The sequence below is a fragment of the Glandiceps talaboti genome, chromosome 2 (assembly GCF_964340395.1).
Source record: "Glandiceps talaboti chromosome 2, keGlaTala1.1, whole genome shotgun sequence".
In the NCBI taxonomy this organism is placed as follows: Eukaryota; Metazoa; Hemichordata; class Enteropneusta; family Spengelidae; genus Glandiceps; species Glandiceps talaboti.
Genome location: NC_135550.1, coordinates 29,461,250 through 29,486,860, shown reverse-complemented (window position 1 = coordinate 29,486,860; position 25,611 = coordinate 29,461,250). Strand labels below are relative to the sequence as shown.

Below are 25,611 nucleotides of genomic sequence, written 5' to 3'. Positions count from 1 at the left end.
GAAAAAGTCGTCGCCAAACGGAAATCCATAATATGTAGAAATTCCATGAAGTTGGTTAACAAATACATATTTCAAAATGACGGCGTAAGTGGAGTTAATAATCACCGAGAAGACCACGATGAAAATTAAAATTTTAAGTTTAAGTGATATTTTCTTGATGTTCAGACTTGCTCCAACACAATCATTATTTTGAATAGCACTTTGTAAAAAGTCAAAAAATTTCTGCAGTCTGGTTTGACTAAAACAAATGTAATACCAGGTTGTTGACACGAAACTGCAGTTGAAAGACCAGACCGTCATCACTACATTCATGATTAAATGATTTTGCTTCACTCCCACAGCTGTGTTTTCCTCCTCCCAAAACGCGAAAACGAGCCGTATGCTGTTAAACCACAGTACTGACATAACGACAGTACAATAAACCTGGCACGCATAACTCGTTCTGGTTGTTGCTTTTAAGAACATCGATGTGGCATTTCGGGGAGGAAAGGCCAAACCGAAGACCATTAGTATACGAAATACGGTCCTTATGGAACTCTGAAACGTTTCAGTTGGGTTCGTGCTTGTATTGCTCTCATATGGCTCCTCAATCGTTATAGCGTGGTTTAGGGTTTGGGATCTCGTTAATCTAGGCGACCTCGTTAGTCTAGGCGATCTTCTACCATTGTATTGCATCCGCCCAGACAAAGATGGGTACGACATCTCGAGAAATGTTCTTGACCCGTTCCACGCACAGTGCTCACTCCCTACACCACCCGCTGTTCTGAAAGGAATCATCTACAAGTGCAAAGTAATACCATATATATCAGATGAATCGTATTTGCAGGCGGGATAGGGTGTCATAGGCCATGACGTCACAGGGTGTCGCAAGGCTAGCTGCGCCAATATCCAGAAATAGTCATAATTTTATTTTATGCATGGTTATTTTGCGCAGACAACTGATGATGTCAGAATTTTGCATTCACTTAGTATCACTTTATGACAATGATAACGATTATATACAATGCATGTGCAGTCAGTAGTAATTTTGTTTGTAGGGTTTGGTTTCAAATTTGTCCTTTTTCTTGTAGTAGAGGACATCGTTGTGTTGTTGACAGAGTACCTGTGAAGTGATATCTAAGCATGATATTTATTCATAAATTTATTATTTACAAAACACTGTGAAAGTAAATGCTGTTAATGTAATCGTATCATGTATTGGTTTACCATTCGATATCTTGGTCTATTCCATATATCAAAAAATGTATCTATCTCTTTATGATATTGTCAACAAATACTGGTACGTTCTCCGAGTGCCACTATTAATATGTAGTGCTGTCGATGACCCAAGGTTGCATTTCTTTAATTCAAATTATTTCCCATACTCTACCTCATGCAAGTATTTTATTATCTGCTTTAATGTCTTTTAAATCGTACCTCATATTGTTTTGTGTGCAATTTCCATGTCAACATTCTTTTATTCCGGTGTTTTCATTGACCTTTATGAAAAGACATTTCACCTATAGCACAGCATCCATCCATCCATCCATGCATCCATTCTTCCTTCCTTCCCTCCATCCCTCCATCCATGCATCCCTCCATCCATGCATCCATCCATTCTTCCTTCCTTCCTTCCATCCATCCATCCATCCATGCATCCATTCTTCCTTCCCTCCATCCATCCATGCATGCATCCATCCATCCATACATCCATCCATCGTGGCATCCATCCATTCTTCCTTCCTTCCATCCATCCATCCATCCATCCATCCATTCTTCCTTCCTTCCCTCCATCCCTCCATCCCTCCATTCTTCCTTCCTTCCATCCATCCATCCATGCATCCATGCTTCCTTCCATCCATCCATCCATCCATCCATCCATCCATCCATCTATCCATCCATCCATCCATCCATCCATCCATCCATCCTGCCCTACCCTAATCCCCTCCTTCCCATATCATGTGAGATTCAGACTTAATTTTATGATGCATGATTGTTTCTTGTAAAGGCCAGAGGATAGAAAAAGGGAAATGGATAGTACGTAAATAAACGACATAAGTAATATATCATACCAGGATATAATCTTACGATATAACCCTATATTGAACTGCCTTTGTGAAGGGGTCGCTACTGTATCGAAAACATACCACGTAAAATGGTCTCTATGCCAGAAGTACATATTAAATCAACTACACTGACTGTTTAAAAAAATATTTTATTCGTTTCATCATGATCATCATCATCATCATCATCATCATCATCATCATCATCATCATCATCATCATCATCATCATCATCATCATCATCATCATCATCATCATCATCATCATCATCCCACATTAATACATATTTATGTGAACACACGTTCACTCTAGATCATGTGAACTGTATGTGTTAAACTTTACTTCGTAGAGACTGACCTACTGTGTGTAATCTACATGCCATCATTCTGTACCAGCAATTATTGTGAGAGCAACGCTATTTACGCTATTTCCATCGTATACGAATTTTGAATTATAATATTCATGAACAATATATAATTCCTTCATTAAGATTTTTAAAGAGATATTTGATCACTTTCAAATTCATTACCTATAATTGCCACTTCATTCCGTCGTAAATCATAGGCACTACTAGTTATTAACGTTATAGTGAATTTGGTGATAAAATGAAAAAATATGGCATACAATTTGAATCTAGACAAAAGTAATGATACTAACAACAGTCATCTAACTGTTCTGCTAGGCATTTTAATCGGTAATGTGTTTATGTTTTCATAACAATCTTATTTTTTTATTGTAGAGTTTTTTGGTTATTGCACAGACAAGTAAGGTTTCTTGTCTGTGGTTATTGTTGTCATGGTCATGACATTGGTGGAACACGTGACATGCACCCTAGTGAGTTTTCACGGTCTGATTAGCCAGATCCAATTGTCGCTTCCAATAATAATGTGTATGATGAAAAATGAAATAGCTAGCTTTTCAGTCTGGGAGCTATGATACTGGAATGTCTGATTGCATATATCCCTATTTCGTCAAAGTGTAAAGGAAAGAATACCAACTTTTCAATGTTGATATTGAACCGTCATTTCCATAGTATTGATGTATCCGGTACTGAGATGGAGTAAAAATTGAAGTAAAATTGGGTTCAAATGCCTCTTTATAAAAGAGATACTGGTTGAAGGGCTACAAAATAATCAGCGACTCTATGTATAACCCACGACATTTTCTGATCTGATAACAATTAATCCAAAATCACCTTGAATAGTGGAAAACAAACAACGGGTATTACAGTTTGATGTTATGTTTGTCATTGTATCACCATAAAATGATGGCCATGGGTCGTGAAAAAGGTGTGTATGTTTTTACACGTTGGTAATACTTTCAATTGTAATCGTCAGAAAGATAATTAGATGTTATTCCCCAATATTTTTCTTCAGCCAAGGAAAATACGAGTGACCTAAGGGGCCTTTGTCATTCCTCGTCTAGCGACTCATAGTGACAACCCTTAGGTCACGAGTATTTTCCGGTTGAACGAAGAAAAATATTGGAGAATAACATGATGACCACCTCCAGTAATATCAAAGAGAGTAATGGCAATTTTGAAAGTTTAACTCATATTTCGAACACAGCAGAACCAGTGACGTAAACACGTGTTGTCGTGACGTAGAACGACCAGAGTATATTCCATATTTTTTGTTCAACTTGGCTCGTGCATGGTATAATTTGAAGTATTTGATTTATTATACCAAAGGTCCAGAATATTTGTAATAAACGCTATGTTCGCCCATAATTACTTTTAGTGTCTCCATCTTGCCGTTAACGAATTTTTTTGTGATGCTGTTTTTGTCAGATGCAAGCAATGTAGGGTTAGTCGAGTGAAACGTAGAAGTAGATAGGGCCGTTCCACGATTGTAGCCTGAGGCTGAACTATTGGTGGTGTGACGTGCTCCTTTTCATTGTTTATCACGCAATTTACGAGGTCATCTGAGATTATACGTTGCAACAATGCCATCCACAAACCTGCCGGCACAGTGATTCATTAAAATATATAATCAACTCAACTTTGAACATCTGCTTTGAATGTCAATAACAAGAAAGACAACAACTATGATCATGGATATTTTATCAATAATGTTAATACTTTTCGAAGAACGTCGGCTTAAAAATTATAGTATAGCTTGCAAAATATTGTGGAAGGGCAATGTCACACAATACCTGTATTTGTAGATGGTAGCTTTACATAAGCTCTGAAAAGACTGAACGATTGATCATGTGTTGTGCACTATAACCTAGAAATAAACTGACCAACAGAGTTGGTGGAGGGTCTATGCATAGACGTTGTCGTTAATCGTATAATTTTGTAAGAGTGGTCTCTCCTCACAACTATACAGAGACAACTTTGTCAACATCATCCAACAAAAGCAAAACCTTCTAAGCTAAAGACGCGCATTGTGTTGGATGATTTTAACAAACATTTTACCCCCAAGAATCCACCATATATAAAAAAGGGAAACTTATTAAAATGTGAACAATGTTCGCTCTATCGGCCGTAAAGTGGTATAAATCAAACCAGGCCCTAAACTGCGTTACCCATTTGTATCTTGAATATAAAACAGCTGGACAGGTGTATTCTTTTAAACTACTGAGGGTGGGTTGTTCATTATAAACATCCCAGATGCTACAACGGCGTCAAAGGTCTCTTCACCACTTGGAATGATTTCTGCTGGTGGTAACAAAAATCCAAATCGACCAGTGTCTCGTAGTTCAATGCCGTATGAATACAGAATACCTACTTTATCGTAGGTCCAATCAACACTGCTTCCTGATGCAACATCTACAAGAGAAAGGTAAACATTAATATTGACGAGTTCATGTCTTCGTTTGACAATCGTGACAAAATGTTCTTTTCTGGCTTTCCTCGAAAAAAATTATCAATATCAAAAATGAAAACAGAGTAACCAAGCACTTGTGTAACACAATCAGTGCATAAACATGCTTACAATTGATGTGGGAAAAATGGCCACATCTCCATGGCAGGTTTAAGATTTTATAGGTCGTATTCCCAACTCAGATTACATGAATCTGAGGTCAAGGGTTAAGGGACAAAGGTTACAGAAGTCAACTCTGCAGTTCAAATTGTGTTGACAGTCCTAAATGTAAGATCACATATGAGTAAGGATATGGCACATTCTTTTGTACCAATAGCATCAAATTTGCAGTTGTGTGGATTGTTTAAACAAAATGAATAAATCAGAATGAAACCAGTAATAAGGCAAGGGAGTTGGGACGTATTCTTGTTTTACCCAGTTTTAATACATCTTACATGGTTGCGGCCATATTAGAAACCAAACACAAATGTTCAGACGGATGTTGTAAATGTATGTGAATACAAACACGCCTACTAACTCAATTTAAGTTTGATTTATTTTTTCTCGGTAGAGCTTGCTTCTTTTCTTAACATAATTAGCTGTAATTATAATCATCACTTTAGATTATTTGGTACTCAGTCATCTGAGCTGATGAGTAGCGGAATTTTTCGGGTCACGATATGTATCATTCATCAAAACCTGAAATAAACTCATATCTTGTTTGAATATGTTGACTTACATATAACATTTGCAATGGTTCCATGTTGATACTTTGTACTATGAACAGATCCAAGGGCCCTGACAGCTGACGCTGATAACGCATCCTGGTGAAACCAATAATAAAATTACACCCGTTACAAACCATTTACAGAACAAGACGATTTCGTGATATTATAAGACTAAGAGTACAATATGCATTGTGTTATCTTTATCATTGTGATTGTCAGAAAGTGATCGATTGATCGATTGATTGATTGATTGATTGATTGATTGATTGATTGATTGATTGATTGATTGATTGATTGATTGATTGATATGATTCCAAAATCCATCCGTAACCAACCAACTTTACAACCTTATAGTTTGATTGGTTGTATATCCTTTAAACGCGGGACTATGAATTAACTTTTTCATATGGATGTTTACCCTTGCAATTTCAGACGAAAATCGACCAATAAGCCAGTCTTCAATGAACAATAAATCTTAAGATCCGAAAGGGTAACATTTCAGCCAGTATATAATGATGCATGACATCATGTACCTGAATCTCGAAGTCTTTTGGGAGGTCAGTCGTGTATCCCCATGGCGACATCCAGAGTTGTGAGTAACTATGAAAATCCATAAATGCTATAAAACGTCCATTTCTTTTGATGAAATCGGATACTCCCTTCACCGATGGCTCAGAGAATGGATAAGGCCCACAATATGAATCACTACAAGGCGAGTGACTTGCACCGGCTTCTGCAGGTATAGGAAATGAAAATGGAGACGAGAAGAAAATAATGTAAAACTGAACTTTGGGGTTCTAAAACTCTTTTCAGATTCTAATTCGGGATATTACACTTTTTGTCATATAACCTTAGCATTTGGGTGTTTGAGACGCACACAATTCTTGTTTGAGACACACACAATCCTTGTTTGAAACACACTGAATCCTGGTCATAAGACCTTAGCATTTGACGTTTTATGCTACAATTTACTCTAACACAGAACACATCAAAAGATGCGTTAGTCGGAGGTGACTTCTTCAAAGCATCCTACTTTACACACTGTTACAATTTCGTGTGGTGTCTAAGACACACTAACTTCTGGTCTGTCGAACAGAGTAAATTGTTGACATTAACTCCGCTTTCAACGTTGAAGAGAGCGCTAGAGCAGTCAGTAGACGTCTACTACGCGGTGTCCAGTGTTTTCGGTGACCATCCCGCTTTCCACTGATGTTTCTCGTGTCTCCTTTTTCACCCCTCTCTCGCTGTGTCTTTTCGTAGAGTACGTACGTCCAGTGTCTACATCAAATTTTAAAAAGTGGTGTATGATACGCTCAAACTTAAATAATTCTTCATCCAAATTAGATGGTACTCGACTCTGCCGTGATAGCAGTCCTGCTTGCATACGGAGTAAGTCGTCCCTTGAGCGAAACGCGTACACCGTCTGCGAGCATGACTACCGTGAAAGTGACTCTTCAGAATCGCAATATCACAATTTTCTTGGTCGCGGTCCAATGGATGCTTCGCATCTCTTCGGCCAGCTAGGTCCATGGAATCGTAAAAAGGGGATACTTTATCAGATCACCCTCCGAGAATATGGGTACGATGCCCCATTTCTCTCTCTCTCTCTCTCTCTCTCTCTCTCTCTCTCTCTCTCTCTCTCTCTCTGTGGTTTTTGAAGTGATTTTCTCCCAGATTCACTATATAACAAAAAAAAAGGGGGGGGGTTCTTTTTCATTGAAATATTAACTGGAAAAGGGGTACATATGAAATTTCGCTAACAAGCCGGGGTACCCACCAATCCATGATCGAACGACTGCCACTGCCGGGGCCGCGTCGCGACGCGTCGGAGAGTCAGAATTGTTGGTCACCGAAAACACCCGTCCTGTAGACTACCCGAACTGTCAATCCGTGTTGACGGCCCTTTGATATGTGCTGTTTTAGAGTAAATTGTTGCAGAAAATGCCCAAATGCTAAACTCTTATGACCAGGATTCAGTGTGTTTCGAACACCTCAATTCTGGTCATAAGACCTTAGCATTTGGTTGTTTTCTGCAACAATTTACTCTAAAACAGAAGACATCAAGGGTTCCGTCAATGAGAGTTGATGCAGACACAAGTTGTGTGGTTTCGACTGGAGTGTTTGTTTTGTCGCCTGGAACTGACGCATCTTTTGATGTGTCCTGTTTTAGAGTAAATTGTTGCACAAAACGGCAAATGCTAAGGTCTTTTGACCAGGATTGTGTGTGTTTCGAACAAGGATTGTGTGTGTTTCGAACAAGAATTGTGTGTGTCTCAAACACCCAAATGCTAAGGTTATATGACAAAAAGTGTAATAACTGCATGGTCAGACAATCAACTCGTAATTTGGTTAATGGAGGTCGAGCTGCGTAAAGTTGACACTGTAACAAGATAATGTACCCAACGGACACATAATTCCCATCTCAGTACAAAGAACTCTCGATTGAAGAAGAAAATTGACTAATGTCATACCTCCCCAGTGGGCATCCCAATTTCTGTTTGGGTCTACACCAATACATGTTGAATTCTGTCTTCTTGTTCGTGTCTTCCTCCACATTCGATTCTGAGTATATATTATCAAAAATCAAAGATACGTTACTAAAGGTTTCATTGCATTTTGGCCAACCATATAGGTTTAATGATACATTTTATATACATATATCATTCTATACAGGAATTATTCACCTGATATAATATCACAGACTCTGAGCTTCATATTCATATTAATCAGATTTGTTCAGATAATAGTTGCGCTTCACTTGACATTGACCATCTATGATATAGTGTAACGTTTTATCTATGTTTTTTTTAATTTAAATTGAATCAATATTTCATTTCTTCAACCGACTTAAAGCGTTCAGCATACATAATGTATTTCACGAATAACCTGTACATGCATGTATAGGAATATATACTGGCGTAGTGTGGCAAGTAAATTATACATGTTACTTACAGAAGACCAAGTGTATGCATATCCATCGGCGTTAAACACAGGTAAGAAGTACCAATCATATGTATTCACCAAGTCAGTAACATATTTGTCTCTTCCGTAGCGTCCAAGAAACTATTGGAATATAAAATATATGAAATTAAATGTGGAACAGAAGCATTGATAACTTTCAGTAATGTCCTATGATTACGATTACGGTTCTCAAATACTGTTAGCGCATCTAACATAGTGTGACTGTTACTATATTAACACAATTGGAGAGGTATCGAAACTGGTCAAATGAAAACCTTTTAAATCTACACAGATACATCATTAACACTTTTATACAAGTCACAAAATAACATTATATACAACTCACAAGACGCAAGCAATTGAATAGGGTTTCAGTGCTCGATCGCAAATCAAATGGCGCACACCCTCATGTTTATCAAAGTGTCTGTTTGCAAAATTATTGAATATTGATACTCTTTTATCTACAAATTACCAATCTATGTTTTTTTTCTAAAGTTAAAAATGGAAACAAAAAACACACCTCCTTCATTATGTATATGACTGTAGCCGGTGAAATCCATTCACGAGCATGTATGCCACCCTCAATCCATATTGCTGGTTTATCTCTGGTTGTTGATGATGGTTTACCAATCTAAGGGTGACAAACAAACAAGAAATATAATTATAAAGATAACGATATATTATTCCCCTATATATTTGGTCAGCTGGCCCCTTGTATCACAAGTATATGTTCAGGTTTAATTTAAAAAGGGGGAAATATAGTATAGTTATATATATGCCAAATCAATTTAATATGAAAAAGTGAGGAAATACTGAAGACTTTAACAATTCGATTGCGTAAACTTGGCTTACGTATGGCATAACGACATTGACATTGTATCATGGGTATTAACCTGTAAAACATGTTTCTGCAAGGGAAGTCTTCAAACTTGACAGTTATACAGCACTGTTGATTAATATATTAATATGGATAAATCGAGTGACGAAGGAAAAACACTAAACTTGACCAAACAATTTTACTCATTGTAATATAATAATACAACAATTATTTCTGCTGAAATGAAATTCCATTCAATTCAATTTATGCATATCACAAACCTTCAGTGCATGAATTATTCTACCCTCATAAGTTGTTGTTATTTCCACCACAGATGCAATGTCATTATGTAACTTAGCATTCCGACTGACCCAGGCTTGAATCTGAAATAAACCACAGTATGTGATGACTATTCGTACACAAACAATCTCTGCATAGTATACTCTCTTCAGGTGTTCATAACAATTTCACGATAGCTACTATAAGATGACTGGGGGTATTGTTTCTATGGTGATTCACACAATATCAATTATTTGGAATAAAATGACCACTTGTAAAAGCTGCTGACACAGGAATATTTGGAAGACTAGTAAGTAAGTAAGTAAGTAAGTAAGTAAGTAAGTAAGTAAGTAAGTAAGTAAGTAAGTAGGTAGGTAGGTAGGTAGGTAGGTAGGTAGGTAGGTAGGTAGGTAAGTAGGTAAGTAAGTAAGTAAGTAAGTAAGTAAGTAAGTAAGTAAGTAAGTAAGTAAGTAAGTAAGTAAACCACTAAAGGAATATCTTACCTCTTCAAAAGTATGATACTTTGAATAATCAAAATCAGTGTCGTTTCCTTGGTTACTGATTAACTGATCATCTATCACCTTTTGAACGTCCGGAATGAGAATATCATATGGAATGTTGAAGTTTTCAAGAGCCCGCTCTATTTTATTCGCTGACTTGGACGATAACATGATGTCGATATATCTATCTGGGACAGAGGGCGCTCTCCAAAAGTCAACCTAAACGGAAATAAGGTCACAGTCATCGGCAGATTTTCATATAAGGTAAGAGTGTCACTGGCTTTGAGATGGTGGCCAGATCGAGAGAAGATATCAAACAGAGAGCTAGATACAAAACATTCCTGGTTTTTGATGATTCTCAGAAGTGATGTGTTGAACTATGTTTTCGGTATGATTTGACAGTATGTTACTAGTAAAAACTTGTCTAAAACCTTTCATATTAAAACGTAAAGGGCTTTTGGTATCGACCAATGTTCTTTTCCCCCGATTGATATCCCAATTGGAACATTACCATATCGACTTTTATAATTAAGGCACGTCGTTATGGTTATCATAACTAGGTCACGTGGTTAGTTACCTGCAAATCTGGATCATCTTGCCATACCGAAATCAAACCAATATGTTTGTTATTCTCTGGAGTAATTCTCAAAACTTTGTACCTGATATATGATGCGGAGTCGCAAGAAAAATGACATTAGATAATGAAATACTGAGCGATATTTTCAAAAGTAGTCTTGTATGACAATTCAAAGTAATATTAAAGCCTACTGCAGGTATACATCTCGTATATTACCAACGAATGTCATAGATTTATCACGTAAAAAATAAGAATATAACCAGGCTTCACTGAATAATTAAGGTATCATGTCAATGTATCACGTGAATTGAAGTTACCGACAAGTTGTATTTGAGACTCAGCCTAACAAATATTTCCCTTCCTTTGACAATTCAAAAACGGGGAAAAAGAATGGGTAGCTGACAATAGATTATCATTCAAGTAACATTTTATTCAAAGAATCCTAAAGTCTCCAAGACTCCTGACAATTACAACTGACCTTGACCTTTGAACTCAAACAGTCACTCTAGGTATTGTCCGATACCTGGATTTAAAGCTCACGTTTGTGAGTGAGATCTAGAATATGGTCACTTTTTCACTCTAAGCTACACCGTTCCAGAAGGCGGTTGGTGATAAGGTCTACGTCCACCCTGGTCTGGTCTGCTGCGAAGTGTTTTGCTAACTACATATGACTTAAATTTATGCTTTGTTTTACTAACCTTTGACACACAGGTCTGTGATGTGTCCGAACCATCTACATTTCGCCAGACACATTACACTGATTCTGTATGACCCAATTTTATCAGCCCGGTGGTGGTGGTCCCAGACGAAGCGGGCACGCTTGCTTGTGAGAAATTTCAGGGAAAAGGGGGTGTTTTTCGTCGGCCATCTAGGTCCGTGGAATCGTGAAAAAGGGGTTACTTTTTCAGATCACCCTCCGAGAATAGGGGTAGGGTGCCCTTTCCCTACTCCCTCTCTCGGAAGAAACTTCCCGACGAAAGCCCGGGGACGGGTAAAAACTCTCGGATTTTGGAAATAAGGGGGTGTTTTTCATTGAAATATTTCGGGAAAAGGGGTACATTTGAAATTTCGTTAACAAGCATGGGTACTCGCCCATCCTGGGACTGCCACCGCCGAGGTACCTACCCGTCGTATCTAACATAGCGGTCTGCTTTAGCTGTGATCAGCCCATTACATATTCCAAATAGAGCGAGGTAATACACCAGTACAGCCATTTTGGGTGAACCGACAGACTGGCCAGAGCCGTGTTTATCAGTGAACAGAAAAGGGTCAAAACATAGTTTGACAAGGTCACCTGCCTCGTGACAGTCACGAGGTCTTGAGTACAGTAACTCATTGGACCCTATAATAGCTCGATGTAACCTTCTAAGTTCTAAAGCTGTAATGCCGTACCTTGCCAGTGCAGTCTGTTTTATACAGCTTTATGGTGGTACCTCTACATCATTATCTGCATCTGGTAATCAGACTGACCACAAAATAAGCAGCCGACCCTAAACCTAATTTACATCCAAATAAGGCATGTACAATGAGAAGTTTTCGTCTATTTGCCTTTATGAACTACTGTATGTTTTCTATCTCACGTGATGCCTGTACATATTTTACTAGTTCTGTGTCAGGCAGTGTCAATACACTTTTCTTTTGCCCGCTTGACAAATCGCAAAATGTGAGAAAAGTTGGCAGTTTGCGAGAACTTTTTTGAAATCCCGCTTCTTGATCAACTTGAAGGAATTATAATTGTTGAACCACTTGTAGGATTATAATTGCCATTTGAGAATGCTTGCATACTGGCTATATGATTGCTTTTATGGGCGAAATATAATTTTTCTAGTATTAAGACAAACAACACATCATATTTACTTCATCATTCAAATTTGACACCGACGATTCGCCTTTGCCTTTTCTGGTCTATTTTATTGATAACGTGTTTTTTTTATGAATTCTGATCTTCATTTAGTATATACTGCCCCAATACTCTTACGGCGGCATAAAGTTCTTCCGCGGTTGGCAGAATTTCACATTCTGGTAACAAGAATCCATACTGTCCTCGATCTCGAAGTTCAACTGTGTAGGAATACAGAATACCAAGTTGACCGTACGCCCAATCGGGACTTGTCCCTGCTGATATGTCTAAGAATGAAAACAAACAGACAAACAGTAATATAATACATACATACTTACATACATTTGTACATACATTTGTACATATATACATGCATGCATACATACATACATACATACATACATACATACATACATACATACATACATACATACATACATACATACATACATACATACATACATACATACATACATACATACATACATACATACAAACATACGTACATACATACATACATACATACATACATACACACATACATACATACATACACACACATACACACATACATACATACATACATACATGCATGCATGCATGCATGCATGCATACATACATACATACATACATACATACATACATACATACATACATACATACATACATACATACATACATACATACAAACATACGTACATACATACATACATACATACATACATACATACATACATACATACATACATACATACACACATACACACATACACACATACATACATACATACATACATACATGCATGCATGCATGCATGCATGCATGCATGCATACATACATACATACATACATACATACATACATACATACATACATACATACATACATACATACATACATACATACATACATACATACATATTAAAGCAAAATTACAGAGGAAACGTTTATGAGCTTGGCGTCGAATTTTAGACCAGTACAAAGTTTTTCTCAAGTCGACTTGTTTTTCCTCGATGCAATCTTAAGGTGTAACTTATTTCTCTACTTGTACCTCGTCACAGACAATAATTCAGTGTTGTGCATATGGTCTATTTAGTACTCACACAAAGTACTTGCGTAACTTCCCGATGTGTACTGCATACCATGTACGCCCTCTATCGTCTCCACTGCAAGTCTAGCCAATGCATCCTGATCGAGAAAAAATGTAAACAAATAAGAGCCCCCTTACAAACATTATTTTGGACAATAATTCGTCTACATTTACAGATAATAAGATAAAAAAGGAAAGTTTACAACTAACCTGTTTTTTATAATCACTATCAGGTGTTAATTCCTCAGTGTAGCACCATGGATACATCCACAACTGGTAAAAGCTATGAAGATCCAGAAAGGCCTTAAAGTTCACTGATGAACGAGATAAGAAGCTAACTATAGAGTGGATTTCAGGCTCAGAGTATGGAAAAGGACCCATATATTCATTATCACAGGGGTCGTCGCTTGCTCCAGCTCCTAAAAATTAAAACAAAATCCAATGACACTAATAGAATCCTATGTAAATAATCGATCAGTATTATTTGAATAAAGATAAAACGTGAAAGAAAATATCCCAACGCAAATTTCCTGTAATTTAACACAAGCCCAAGATACAAAGCTGCGGTGCTAGTAATTATATTGTACATAACAACTCTCGAGTTATATCTATTGAAAAAAACAACCCAGCGAAAAGTATGTTGCCATTCATAATTAGGGAAAACAGTTGATCTAAATTTCATTTTTCTCGTTTCCGCAATTTATTGAAAAATGTGTACATCTCGTTCAATGCATGACGTAATTGAAGTATGTTTATATTTTGCCTAATGCAAAACAAAATATAAAATGGCGCCATTGAATCATGATTTATTGTGTATACTTCATCTGATACAAGACCATGACGATGTCATTGAATAATAATCTTGAGCACATTTCATATTCAGAAGCTCTGTGACAGTGTATTATTTTGTCGGTACACTAATGACGATGAATTCTGTCTAAAACCATACCAACCAAGGAAAAGAGTGTAATTCGATTCTCCACAAGATGCTTTCAAAAAGGAGAATGTAAGCTTAGTAATTTACATTGATTACAGTAACCAAAATTTGAGATTATAGAATTTTTTTAAAGCTCAAACATAATTTAATTGTATTACGAAGTGTATTCATTGGTTTAAGGAGATCGTGAATCGTTATCCAATCTACGCAGGTCAGATGGATGTCCGAGAAAACATAAATTTGCACTTTCCTTCAGTCTTCTACCATTTAATCTGATCTTTAATCACACCATGACATTTGACATTATGTTTCCGAAACATGCCATTGTGTTTCAGTGATGGTCATTGCGATTAAAAGTAAATGTCTGGAATGTTTTGATGTCCTCTTTGATTTCTCCTGGCGTTGAAAGGGAAGGTAAAAAAACACTAGGTGACGATGGCTATCTTACCTCCCCATTTGTAACCATAGTTTCTGTTGCCATCGACACCCATGCATTTTGTACCAGCGTTAACAGATCGAGTTTTCCTCCATAGACGATCCTAAAATGAGAACAGGTTTCTATCTTGAATAATTTACACCATGAAATATCATCTAAAACTCGCCTATTACATGCTTGAACGGTGGTATGGTGTAGAATCCATCCACATCTAAGCTCAAATTTAGTCATGCTATTGGCTAATTAGCGCATTACAGCATGACTCTTCGTGGAGATTGCTTGTATCGATGAAAGAATGGTGAACATTTGCCATTGCATCCTATATTTGTACACATAACGTACTTATTAAACCATTTTAATAGCAGATGACTTTGAGGTTGACCTACCGTCTCCCATGTGTAGACATAACCGTCCGGGTTCAATGCAGGAAGTATGTACCAATCAAATCGATCGAGTAATTTAGTAACTATTGGGTCGGTAACATAATTGGTGATCAACTGCAAAATCAATAATAACTGATATTACATCCTACCAGAGTGATAATCGACTAGAATTATACTACAGTAATTATGGAAACGAAATGGCTTCTTTATGCGACCTGTCATGGCTAATCTAGACGAGGAAGTCACGTACCTTAAACACAGTCGAATATTGAACATTCAAAACAAAGTAGATTGAACAAGAGCGATTTCTAAAGTAATGTAAAAAAAACCAACATATACAAAGACAGTGATCGCTGCAAGGTTTATGATACAAGATGTCACAACATTATGAATCCCATTAGATTGGTCCGCTCAAACAATCTCCATTACGTCTAAGATTAAGATAACGTTTAAAATGTCATTAGTCGACAGACTACATTAATACGTCTCATCGAACGGTCAAGTTTTTAGCGGTTCTCTTTTACATTTGAACATTTCATCTGATTCAGTCTATGTAGTTCTGAAAGGTTCACGTTTTGCTATGACCTAAACACTTTCAGATCCTTTCAGATACATGTCCAGACAGCGATTTGTAGTTCAGCTATGTATCGAAATCATTGTTAACCTACTGATAGTACAAATGTAAATAGAGTGTGTATGAGTATTTACCTTTGCATACAAATCTTAGGAGTGGTGTATTACAAAAACGTAAATACTGACGGGGGGGGGGGCCTTCCCCGACCTTTCATAAATATCTAAGTAGTGATCGCAGAAAGTCATCACGCTTTTCGTGTTATTCAAATTTTCAAGGCCGTTCATTACTAACCAAGTATGATGTGACTCATGTGAGACGTACAGACAAAATCTGCCGCGCTCGGTAATGAAAAAAATGTTGGTACTAATTTCCGGTGAAGCTGATACAGTGTTGTCAGTCACTAAGAAAGGTCTGAGGAACTGACCCTCACCTGATTGGCAATATACACTGCAGAAGCATGGGCAACCCATTCCCTTGCATGAACCCCGGCTTGAATCCAGATTCCATCTTTATTTGATGTAGACGCAGCACCGATCTGTCAAAAACAGTTACAGAACGAAGTAAATCAACCAATCAACCACTCACTAAATTGCAATCAACCTTTCATTTCCGTTTTAAATACTTTTATATAGTTTCACTTCTCACTTGAAGTCACAATTGTGTTTCCGTATGTATGTGTATGTTTGAGTGTGAGTTGTCAACGAGAAAAAGGTTATGAGAGGAGGACTAAAAAGATATACATGTAACAGATTATAAGTAGACATGTATACAGATAGACCATGGACGTTGGAGATGCATTCATCCAGGTAATGAAAGTAATTTAGAAGATAGATATAGATAGATAGATAGATAGATAGATAGATAGATAGATAGATAGATAGATAGATAGATAGATAGATAGATAGATAGATAGATAGATAGATAGATAGATAGATAGATAGATAGGTAGACAGACAGACAGACAGACAGACAGACAGACAGACAGACAGACAGACAGATAGATAGATAGATAGATAGATAGATAGATAGATAGATAGATAGATAGATAGATAGATAGATAGATAGATAGATAGATAGATAGAGACATTAACAAGAAGCTAGGACCTTTATCATGGGTTCAAATATTTGATGCACATACTTTTGTATATTGAGTAAAGAATCTACTTACATTTGTATTGATATGTATACTGTGTATGCTATACAGTATATCGGTTACTCTTATACACACTTCATACCCTTAGCTTGGGAGCGTTTCTTTCTAACTTCGTCTGAAGTTACGATCACAGCCGGGACATGTATGTTTATAACAAGAATAATTGTTTCGAAGTATGGGGTGCAGGTATATACTTGAACTCATTGATACAAAAATCGTAACTTCAGATGAAGTTAGAAAGAAACGCTTCCAAGCTAAGGGTGTGAAGTGTGTATGAGAGTAACGATATACTGTATAGCATACATAGTATAAAGTAGATTCTTTACTCAATATACTCTGTGTTTTACATCAATTTGTTACCTTTAAAGCGCGCATTCGTCTGCCCTCGTAAGATTTACCAATGTCAACCAGCTGAACGATGTCAGTATTTTCCCTTGCGATTCTACGCATCCATTGTTCGATCTACAGTCAGAAGTATCGGAAAGTGTTGCATGAGTAGGATGTCGGGCTTGATCTCTTTGTAAGTGTACACGTGTTAGTATATGCGTGTGTGTGCGTGTCAGTGTGTGTCTTTTCCTTGTCTGTGGTTTGGACAATAACCGGGATACATACATACATACATACATACATATGATAGTCTGTGTTGAACTAGTTTCACTTTTTCTTAAAAGGAAAAGGCTATCGAAATACACATGATGATGATGTCATAAATCAACAAAAAATATATTAATAATTGAACAGTTTTTGTTGTTGTTGGAATAGTTGGATTATCACATACGAATTTGGTCAAAAATATATCAGATCAAGCAGCTTTCTCTTAGCATTTATGTACAAAATTCATTGAAGTCCCTCCAGCAGTTGTTTTTTTTTGGATAATCGGCACAATGACTGATACACAAACACACGCACGCACACACACACACACACACACACACACACACACATACATACACACACACACACACACATACATACATGCATGCATACATGCATGCATGCATACATACATACATACATACATACATACATACATACATACATACATACATACATACACACACACACACATACATACATACATACATACATACATACATACATACATACATACATACATACATACATACACATTCATTCACAAATGTGTGAAATTGAAAATTTCAATGTGGAAGGTTTGATTTAACGTGACTGTAATTTGTTCACGGGACGGATAATCCTTTTTATAGGTGAATACATACCTCATCCAACGGATGGTACTCATTAAACTTAAATCTCTCCAGAGAACTATTAGTTTCCCTTTGTGTGATGTACATTTGATCATTGATGATCTTCTGTATGTTATGTTGTATAACCGTATAAGACACATTGAAGGATTCCAGCACGGGTCTCAATGTGTCTTGATCATCAGGAGACACCAGTATGTCAGAAGTCCCTTGTAAACGACGAAAGACTTCCACCTAATGTTTAAATTGAATTTTTTTAGATGAATGATGAGGAATCTAGGACAAGGGAAAAATCTATAGTCTTTGTGCGTGACAATAGAACTGTAAATTTAATGTGAAGGTAAAACCCCTTTAATCTAACTAACAACGTGTGATACGGGTGCAAGATCTTTCGCTATAATGCTATACTCTTAAAGTAAAATTTTGCTACCCGTCCTTTTCAGTTTAAAGTAAAAAAGTTTGTTACCCATCCTTTACGTTTTTGCTACCCGACCTTTACAGTTTAATATTATGGGAATCTTCAAAGATTTCTGTATTCCCTATCCTGTATGACTCGGCGCAATTTTACTCTATTTTGATCAACTTTCAGTCATGACACCGAATCCTATAGCTCTATACAATGTGTCGCTGTGTTGATTTGCAATTTAACCATAGATGTAACCCAGCTTATAAACAATCGGTTCAACGAATACTTGTTTAATGAGCACACTGTCACAGTCCTTACCTTTTGACCTTTTGTGATGGTCGATAGGTCACAATGTGAAGGCTCGTGACATTTCAGACGCCACACTTGATATCTGAAGTGAACATACACACATAGATTACATTTACTGTGACAGATCACAAATCATTTAGCAGGAGTCAGGCAGTAACAGAACCAAAAAAATATATCATTAATGACGTTGTTTTGGGTCATGTATTATCTTCGACAGCTACTATTTGAAGAGTTTGTTCGATATCTTCGAGCGAAAACTATCAGAAGTAATGAAGCGGTTTATTCGTTGATCACTGAAGTCTGCAAATCTGTAGACTGTCGACAGCCGCTCGCGCCTTTTTTGCCATGTTTTATCTAAAACTAAAGTCATCGCCGCGACCCGTTTCGGAGCAATACTACTATAAATCGCATACTGATAGCGGATCGGAGTGCGGCGACGACTTTACTGAGTTTTAGATAAAACGTAGCAAAAAAGGCGCGAGCGACTGTCGACAGTCTACAATTCTGGAATCTCAAGACTTGCAGGTGTTTGCACATGTAAGCGTATAGTAAAGTTTTAGGTAAATATCGCCGATGACTTGGCAGAATTGTGTTTATCATTCCAACAATGATGAACACAATTATTTTGCCAAGTCATCAGCAATGTTTACCTAAAATTGTATACAATCAGTTAGGTAAAACACTCGCAATCGACTCAGATATCAGAAATATTACTAAACTGGCTTCAAATTGGAGCTTTTAAATATCGACAAAATCGACAATATCTACTGCTTTCGTAATTCTTGCTACTACGCTAAAAACTTGACCGATTTTAGGGTTCATGTTAGTTACGCCGTAGGTTCAGCTAAGTTGAAGATAACTGAACCTTTCTTGTAAGAGGTTAAACAAGTTCACGACCAGATCCCTGCCATTATCACAGGCATGATAGCACTGTCAGGAAATCGTCGCAAACCACGGCCTGTTTTACGGCAACGTTCTTAACGAGCCTCCCACTTATTTATTTCGAAATATAGTGGTAGAAATAATAACTGGTTTGCGAGAATGTGTCAGGATAGTTACATTGTAATATGTAATATACAAATTTTACAAATGTTAGTGCATATAATGTGTTTGTATAACGAAGGGTAAACGGGAATTTCACTACAGTGGTGCTGTTCTATGGAACAATCTACCCCTATCCATAAGACCAGCTCCGAACCCATCGATATTTACAATGTAAACGACATCTTAAGACTTTAGTCTGGTAATGTAATTGGACATCTTTTAAAGTACACTGCACTGTGCCTTTCAGCGCAGACTGAAACGGGCGATCTTGTCAACATTCGAACGCGAAACAAACCCGTGTTTGGAAGTGAAGTGAAGTGAAGTGAAGTGTTATATGTTTTCGATCGCTGTACGTACTCTTGAATTGGAGATTTAGGGTGAACGGAAGGTAATTTCGTATGAGTTTCAGAAGTCCTTGTGAAGAAAATTAGCTTTAATACAATGACTTAAAGAGGAACTGTCTTATAAATTTTAGACTTGATGAAATGTATCAACAACCACACTCCCTATATTGCCGGTCAAGCAGAAACATTGACGTGCGAAACAGAAAAGTTGGAGTCGGCCATATCAAAAACTGAGATAACACTACGCCCAGTGTCTGACGCTAGAATTTCATCTCTCAATTTACTAAATGTCATCGTTAAAGGCGGGTTGAGGTAGCATGGTGGCGATGCTAAGGGGTTACCAGAATAGAACACCAACAAGGGAAAAACACTTAAAACATTGATTCGGAACTTCTAAACTACATCGAGGCCATAAAAAAGGTTGATTACACGTGTTTGTGAACTATTTCACGATTAACCGTAACGTCTGAATACACCCAAGACTTTCTACCTGAGATACCCCCGGGTCATAAATGTCTGATACTACACAAGTCATCCAAGTTGAGTACCCGCCCCCCCCCCCCACAAACAAGCAAAAACATTTTCTTTAATTTTCTCCTTAGTTGCTTTGATTTCGACTGCTCGAAATGAAACTGACATGACACTTGGAAACTTTAATTGCATTATTTCAAAACAATGACTTGTATGTTATTCACATGAAATTTACATACTGACCATAATTCCATATCGCCATTAAATGAAGTACCTAGTTTGGGGTTTTGCTTTGTTACTATGGTAACCAGATTTGCTATACAGATTGATTCTATGTCGTTTTGGAAGCATATCGCTCGATAGGTCAGCAGTGTTACAGGAGCTAGAGGGCGATTGATGGGGTCAAAGCACTAGATCAATCATTTGATTGTTTGTGCGCGTTTTCTCAAACCATTGATGTCTCATCGATGCTAAAACCGTATTTGTCATTACAAGAAAAATAACAATGATAACTATTAGAAACCGTACGACCGATCGTGGAGAAAAAAAGTGAAAAAGCTACGACAGTGAAAAAAATACTTCTTCGTCGATTCACTGGGCCATGACCGTGCGACTGGTCGTGGAGAATAGACAGTGAAAAAAAATACTTCTTCTTCACTGGTCCATGACCGCGCGACTGGTCGTGGAGAATAGACAGTGAAAACAAAAATACTTGATTCGGAACTTCTAAACTACATCGAGGCCATAAAAAAGGCCGATTACATGAGTTTGCGAACTACTGCACGATTAACCGTAACGTATGAATACACCCAAGACTTTCTACCTGAGATACCCCCGGGTCATAAATGTCTGATACTACACAAGTCATCCAAGTCGAGTACCCCCCCCCCCCCACACACACACACAATCAAGCAAAAACATTTTCTTTAATTTTCTCCTTAGTTGCTTTGATTTCGACTACTCGAAATGAAACTGACATGACACTTGGAAACTTTAATTGCATTATTTCAAAACTATGACTTGTATGTTATTCACATGAAATTTACATACTGACCATAATTCCATATCGCCATTAAATGAAGTACCTTGTTTGGGGGTTTCGCTTTGTTACTATGTAACCAGATTTGCTAGATACAGTTTGATTCTATGTCGTTTTGGAAGCATATCGCTCGATAGGTCAGCAATGTCACCAGAGCTAGAGGGCGATTGATGGGGTCAAAGCACTTGGACAATCATTTGATTGTTTGTACGCGTTTCCTCAAACCAGTGAAAAAAATACTTCGGTTCTATTATTGTACCCAAAATCAATAAATACATCTAGTAGCATAGCTTTTGGGCCTCACAGTGTGTGCAGTGCCACTTTATCACGTGGCCATGTACGTATACTGCATGCCGTGTTCAGTGGATTAACAGGTACTGATATGGGTTATTTCCTATTTCATAGTGACCACACTCCGTAATACAACACTAGCAATTTCCTTACAAGAAATCAACATTTAACTGTTTCAACAATGCGAGAATGAGATATAAAGTCCGAGATCAATATATATTTCAAATCAATGTAGGATGAAAAATTAAATTCTTTTACTTGTGGGTGTGTTTTTTTTAGCTACTAGCTCTCAACCTACAGAAACGATTTTACTTTTAATGGGTTTGTTTGTATCCCTAAACATGCAATTATTTCTTTTTAAAAAATATCCCCCAAATTGAGAAATGGAAGAATTTTTACTATAGCACAGCACTAAAATAAAGTGTCAACAAAAGAACTATTTTTCCTCACTACATACTGACTTTGTATTCATAGTATTACTACATACTGATTTGAAATTGGATGGACATTTTAAATTTAGGCTAATTAAGTTGGGGGGGGGGACTAAATAGTTTTTATCCTACACTGAACTATTGACCTCACCCCTAATGTGTTGATTTATCATACATAATTATGTACTGACAGAACTATCACTTGGTGCCCATGTGTTCCAATATTAGGAAATTTCATGTGAATTTTGTCCAAAAATGTTGAAATTTGGAAGGGGGGGGTCATAATTATGAATATTATGACCACTTTGGCTTTGGGAGAAATACATAAACTCTACATAGTTCAGTTGATTTATCATACTTATGAACTGACAGAAATATACCTTGGTGCCTGTGCGTTCCAATATTATACAATGTCAAGTGATTTTTGCTCAAAATGTTGATATTTTGATGGGGGGGGGGGGGTCACATTTTTTACTGGCATTTTAAAGTTAGCATACACATAACGATTTGTGTTGTATAATTATGAAGAGGCATTGGTACAATATACATATGTGCCAAGTTAAACTAGTTCATTTTAACTTTTGTCAAAATTCAACAAAATTTCGTAAAAAATTTCTGTCAAAAATGTCAAAATTTAGATGGGGTGTGGGATTACAATTTCAATTCTAGAATTTAAAGGGATGTGGTGACCCACTATTATTTTGTCATTGATAAATAGCTGGAATAATACATTGTACACACACAACATATAAAAATAATCTATCACGGAATTTTATCCTTTTTTGCAGTTTTCGTACATTTTTCTTAAAAAATCGTAAAGGCAGCTGGGGATAAAATAACATAGCATTTTATTAAATAATGAAAAGAAATTACAAACAAATATGTCTGGACATAATACACATTGCACTAAAATTTGTAAGTTCATTAAGTGCTCCAGGGATAATCTTTAACTATCAAAAATTGTGAAGTAGTAAATTGTTATAAATTTACTTATTTTGACCCAAAACAATATGTGTAGATACAAAAAACGGTCATTATCTTGAAAACAAAGGTGGTGACATAGTATTTCTTTTGCATTTTTTGCATATTCAGATATCTATTGTCTTTTTTGAATTTGACACCTCCCCCTTAAGCACTGAAATTGTGTCTGTATATGAAAGATAAATAAATAAATAAATAAATAAATAAATAAATAAATAAATAAAAAAACAGAACCACTGAAAGTCCAATGCCCAATTAGCATACTAGATATTATTATCATCATACTGGAATTACTGTGGGATGTCATTAAATGCCACTGTTACTAACCTGAACCATAAACTGGGACTTCCAGTCCAGTGTCAGTAAACATCGTCTCAGTTGCATTACTTTTGGGACTGGTCCCATTTCCAGTCCGGGACAGGTCATTATTAAGTTTCTGGACCGATCCTAGACAGGAAGCGGAACCGGTCCCAGATGGGTCTGGTCCTAGACTATTTAACTGAGACCAGTTCCAGATTGGGATTTTGGCGAACTGAGTCCCAGTTTATGGTTCTGGATTGCTGAGGATTGATCTACCCTTATAATACTTCAAATCTTCATGTCTGTGTAGGATATTAAACTGTGTATGCTGCAATTGAAATATAGCAGACAACTATACGGTATACCACGGTATGTCGTTTACAGAATCAGGAGTGTGCTGGCGCCGGGGCGCGTTCGATTTGCGCAATCATAATCATGAATTATCAATCACAATCATGATTTTGCGTTTGATAATTACCAATCGCAATGATGATTGGTAATCATAGTAATCATGCCCCGAACCATGATTGACGTGATTACAAGATGGCGGACAACGGAAATCAATGAGGATCGCGCGCCCGTGGCTGACGGCAAGTTAGAAATGACGGAAAACATTATGTAAATAAATTGTGTTCGATCAGATTGGTAATTTGTTATCATTGTAATCATTTTGACGATGTCAAATCATTTAATTTATCGGAAATGTGCGAAACCTTTTTAAAATGTTTACATGTAAGTAATCATGATCGTGATTGAGCGTTTTGTTTACAACCTCGTTTCGAGAAATGACGTCAGATTAATCACAATCATGTTTGGGCAAATCGAATGCGCCCCAGTTCGTTGATGCATGTCAACATGTTTTTGTTGTATGTATACTCGACTTTGTACGTCCTCTTCACGGGCATTTGTTTCCCGAGATATGTATCAGAATGTTTATATCAAAATACAATAAAATGTCGATAATATCGATAATATTGACGTATTTAGCCAACTATGTATGAAAGGGGTAAAATTACACTTGCTTCTGTGACCTCGCAGGTCCACTCACCGCGAAAGAAAACGTGGTCGTCTTTTATCATGTCTTTTGTGGTACCAGGCTTGGAAGCTTCCATTACCAAGCACCTATACGATATGTTGGACTTTGAATTCTTATGAAAACGAACAGTAAACTTACCCGTCGTATCGTATCTTTTCATCTTCCCCATAGCAACTTGACATGACCTGTGCATGGACTAGCACTACAACAACTAAAATTATCTCCACTGTATGCATATTATGAGTTAAGAAACCTAATTATTGCAAGATGTTGAACATTTACCACCGATTGGTAAATGGCGCGTAATTACCTACTCTAGCGGCGGCTACACTTCGGATGTTCTTCAGATACAATACGACACACGACCGAACATCCCTATAGGGAATGGAATATCGAGGGGTGCGTTCGATTATGCGTCCCCGGGGAGCCTCAGACCAGGGTAATTGACCTCACTTGGGCACCTAGGGTCGTGTGAAAATCGAACGTCTTTTATTGCATTTAGGGTACCCCTGGGAGCCTATAATTAAATCCGTGATTCATAATAAATAATTTGGTCCGTCTTTCCATGAGGAGGGTCGACTTGGGACACCCCAAGTGTGACGTCATGCAG

The 25,611-nt window shown here is 37.1% G+C and overlaps 2 protein-coding genes across 3 annotated transcripts; both read right to left on the bottom strand.

The window, feature by feature from the left end:
- Nucleotides 1–2,317: 2,317 nt before the first annotated feature.
- Nucleotides 2,318–12,631, bottom strand: LOC144448009 (carboxypeptidase B-like). Of its 2 annotated transcripts, none has more exons than XM_078138163.1 (10): nt 12,569–12,631; nt 10,712–10,793; nt 10,138–10,353; nt 9,637–9,738; nt 9,059–9,169; nt 8,530–8,640; nt 8,049–8,139; nt 6,111–6,310; nt 5,589–5,673; nt 2,318–4,815 (listed from the first exon to the last, which is right to left on the bottom strand). In XM_078138163.1, exons 1-10 carry the CDS (start codon nt 12,574–12,576, stop codon nt 4,616–4,618), a joined length of 1,206 nt encoding a protein of 401 aa, XP_077994289.1. In that variant the 5' UTR covers nt 12,577–12,631; the 3' UTR covers nt 2,318–4,615. The 2 variants fall into 2 exon arrangements, with proteins under 2 accessions (XP_077994289.1, XP_077994282.1); XM_078138156.1 differs by lacking the exon at nt 12,569–12,631 and adding an exon at nt 11,837–11,951.
- On the bottom strand, nt 11,166–25,370 carry LOC144447999 (carboxypeptidase B-like). Its single transcript, XM_078138144.1, has 10 exons — nt 25,140–25,370; nt 19,074–19,146; nt 18,365–18,583; nt 17,487–17,588; nt 16,404–16,508; nt 15,403–15,513; nt 15,029–15,119; nt 13,854–14,062; nt 13,657–13,741; nt 11,166–12,838 (listed from the first exon to the last, which is right to left on the bottom strand). The coding sequence occupies exons 1-10, from the start codon at nt 25,235–25,237 to the stop codon at nt 12,642–12,644; spliced, it is 1,290 nt and encodes a 429-aa protein (XP_077994270.1). The 5' UTR covers nt 25,238–25,370; the 3' UTR covers nt 11,166–12,641.
- Between the last annotated feature and the right edge of the window lie 241 nt (nt 25,371–25,611).

Bases quoted from the DNA above. Each gene is read 5' to 3' on its own strand.
- LOC144448009 (XM_078138156.1), bottom strand. From the start codon at position 11,925: ATGGCTGTACTGGTGTATTACCTCGCTCTATTTGGAATATGTAATGGG. The intron at 8,140-8,529 runs GTAAGTAACATG...ATATATACTCAG, and splicing joins ATGCATACACTTGGTCTTCT to AATCGAATGTGGAGGAAGAC. The intron at 5,674-6,110 runs GTACATGATGTC...TGGTTTCACCAG, and splicing joins CAAAAGACTTCGAGATTCAG to GATGCGTTATCAGCGTCAGC.
- LOC144447999 (XM_078138144.1), bottom strand. From the start codon at position 25,237: ATGCATACAGTGGAGATAATTTTAGTTGTTGTAGTGCTAGTCCATGCA. The intron at 18,584-19,073 runs GTAAGGACTGTG...TTTAAACATTAG, and splicing joins CCATCACAAAAGGTCAAAAG to GTGGAAGTCTTTCGTCGTTT. The intron at 16,509-17,486 runs GTAACAAATTGA...TGTTTTTGACAG, and splicing joins GACGAATGCGCGCTTTAAAG to ATCGGTGCTGCGTCTACATC.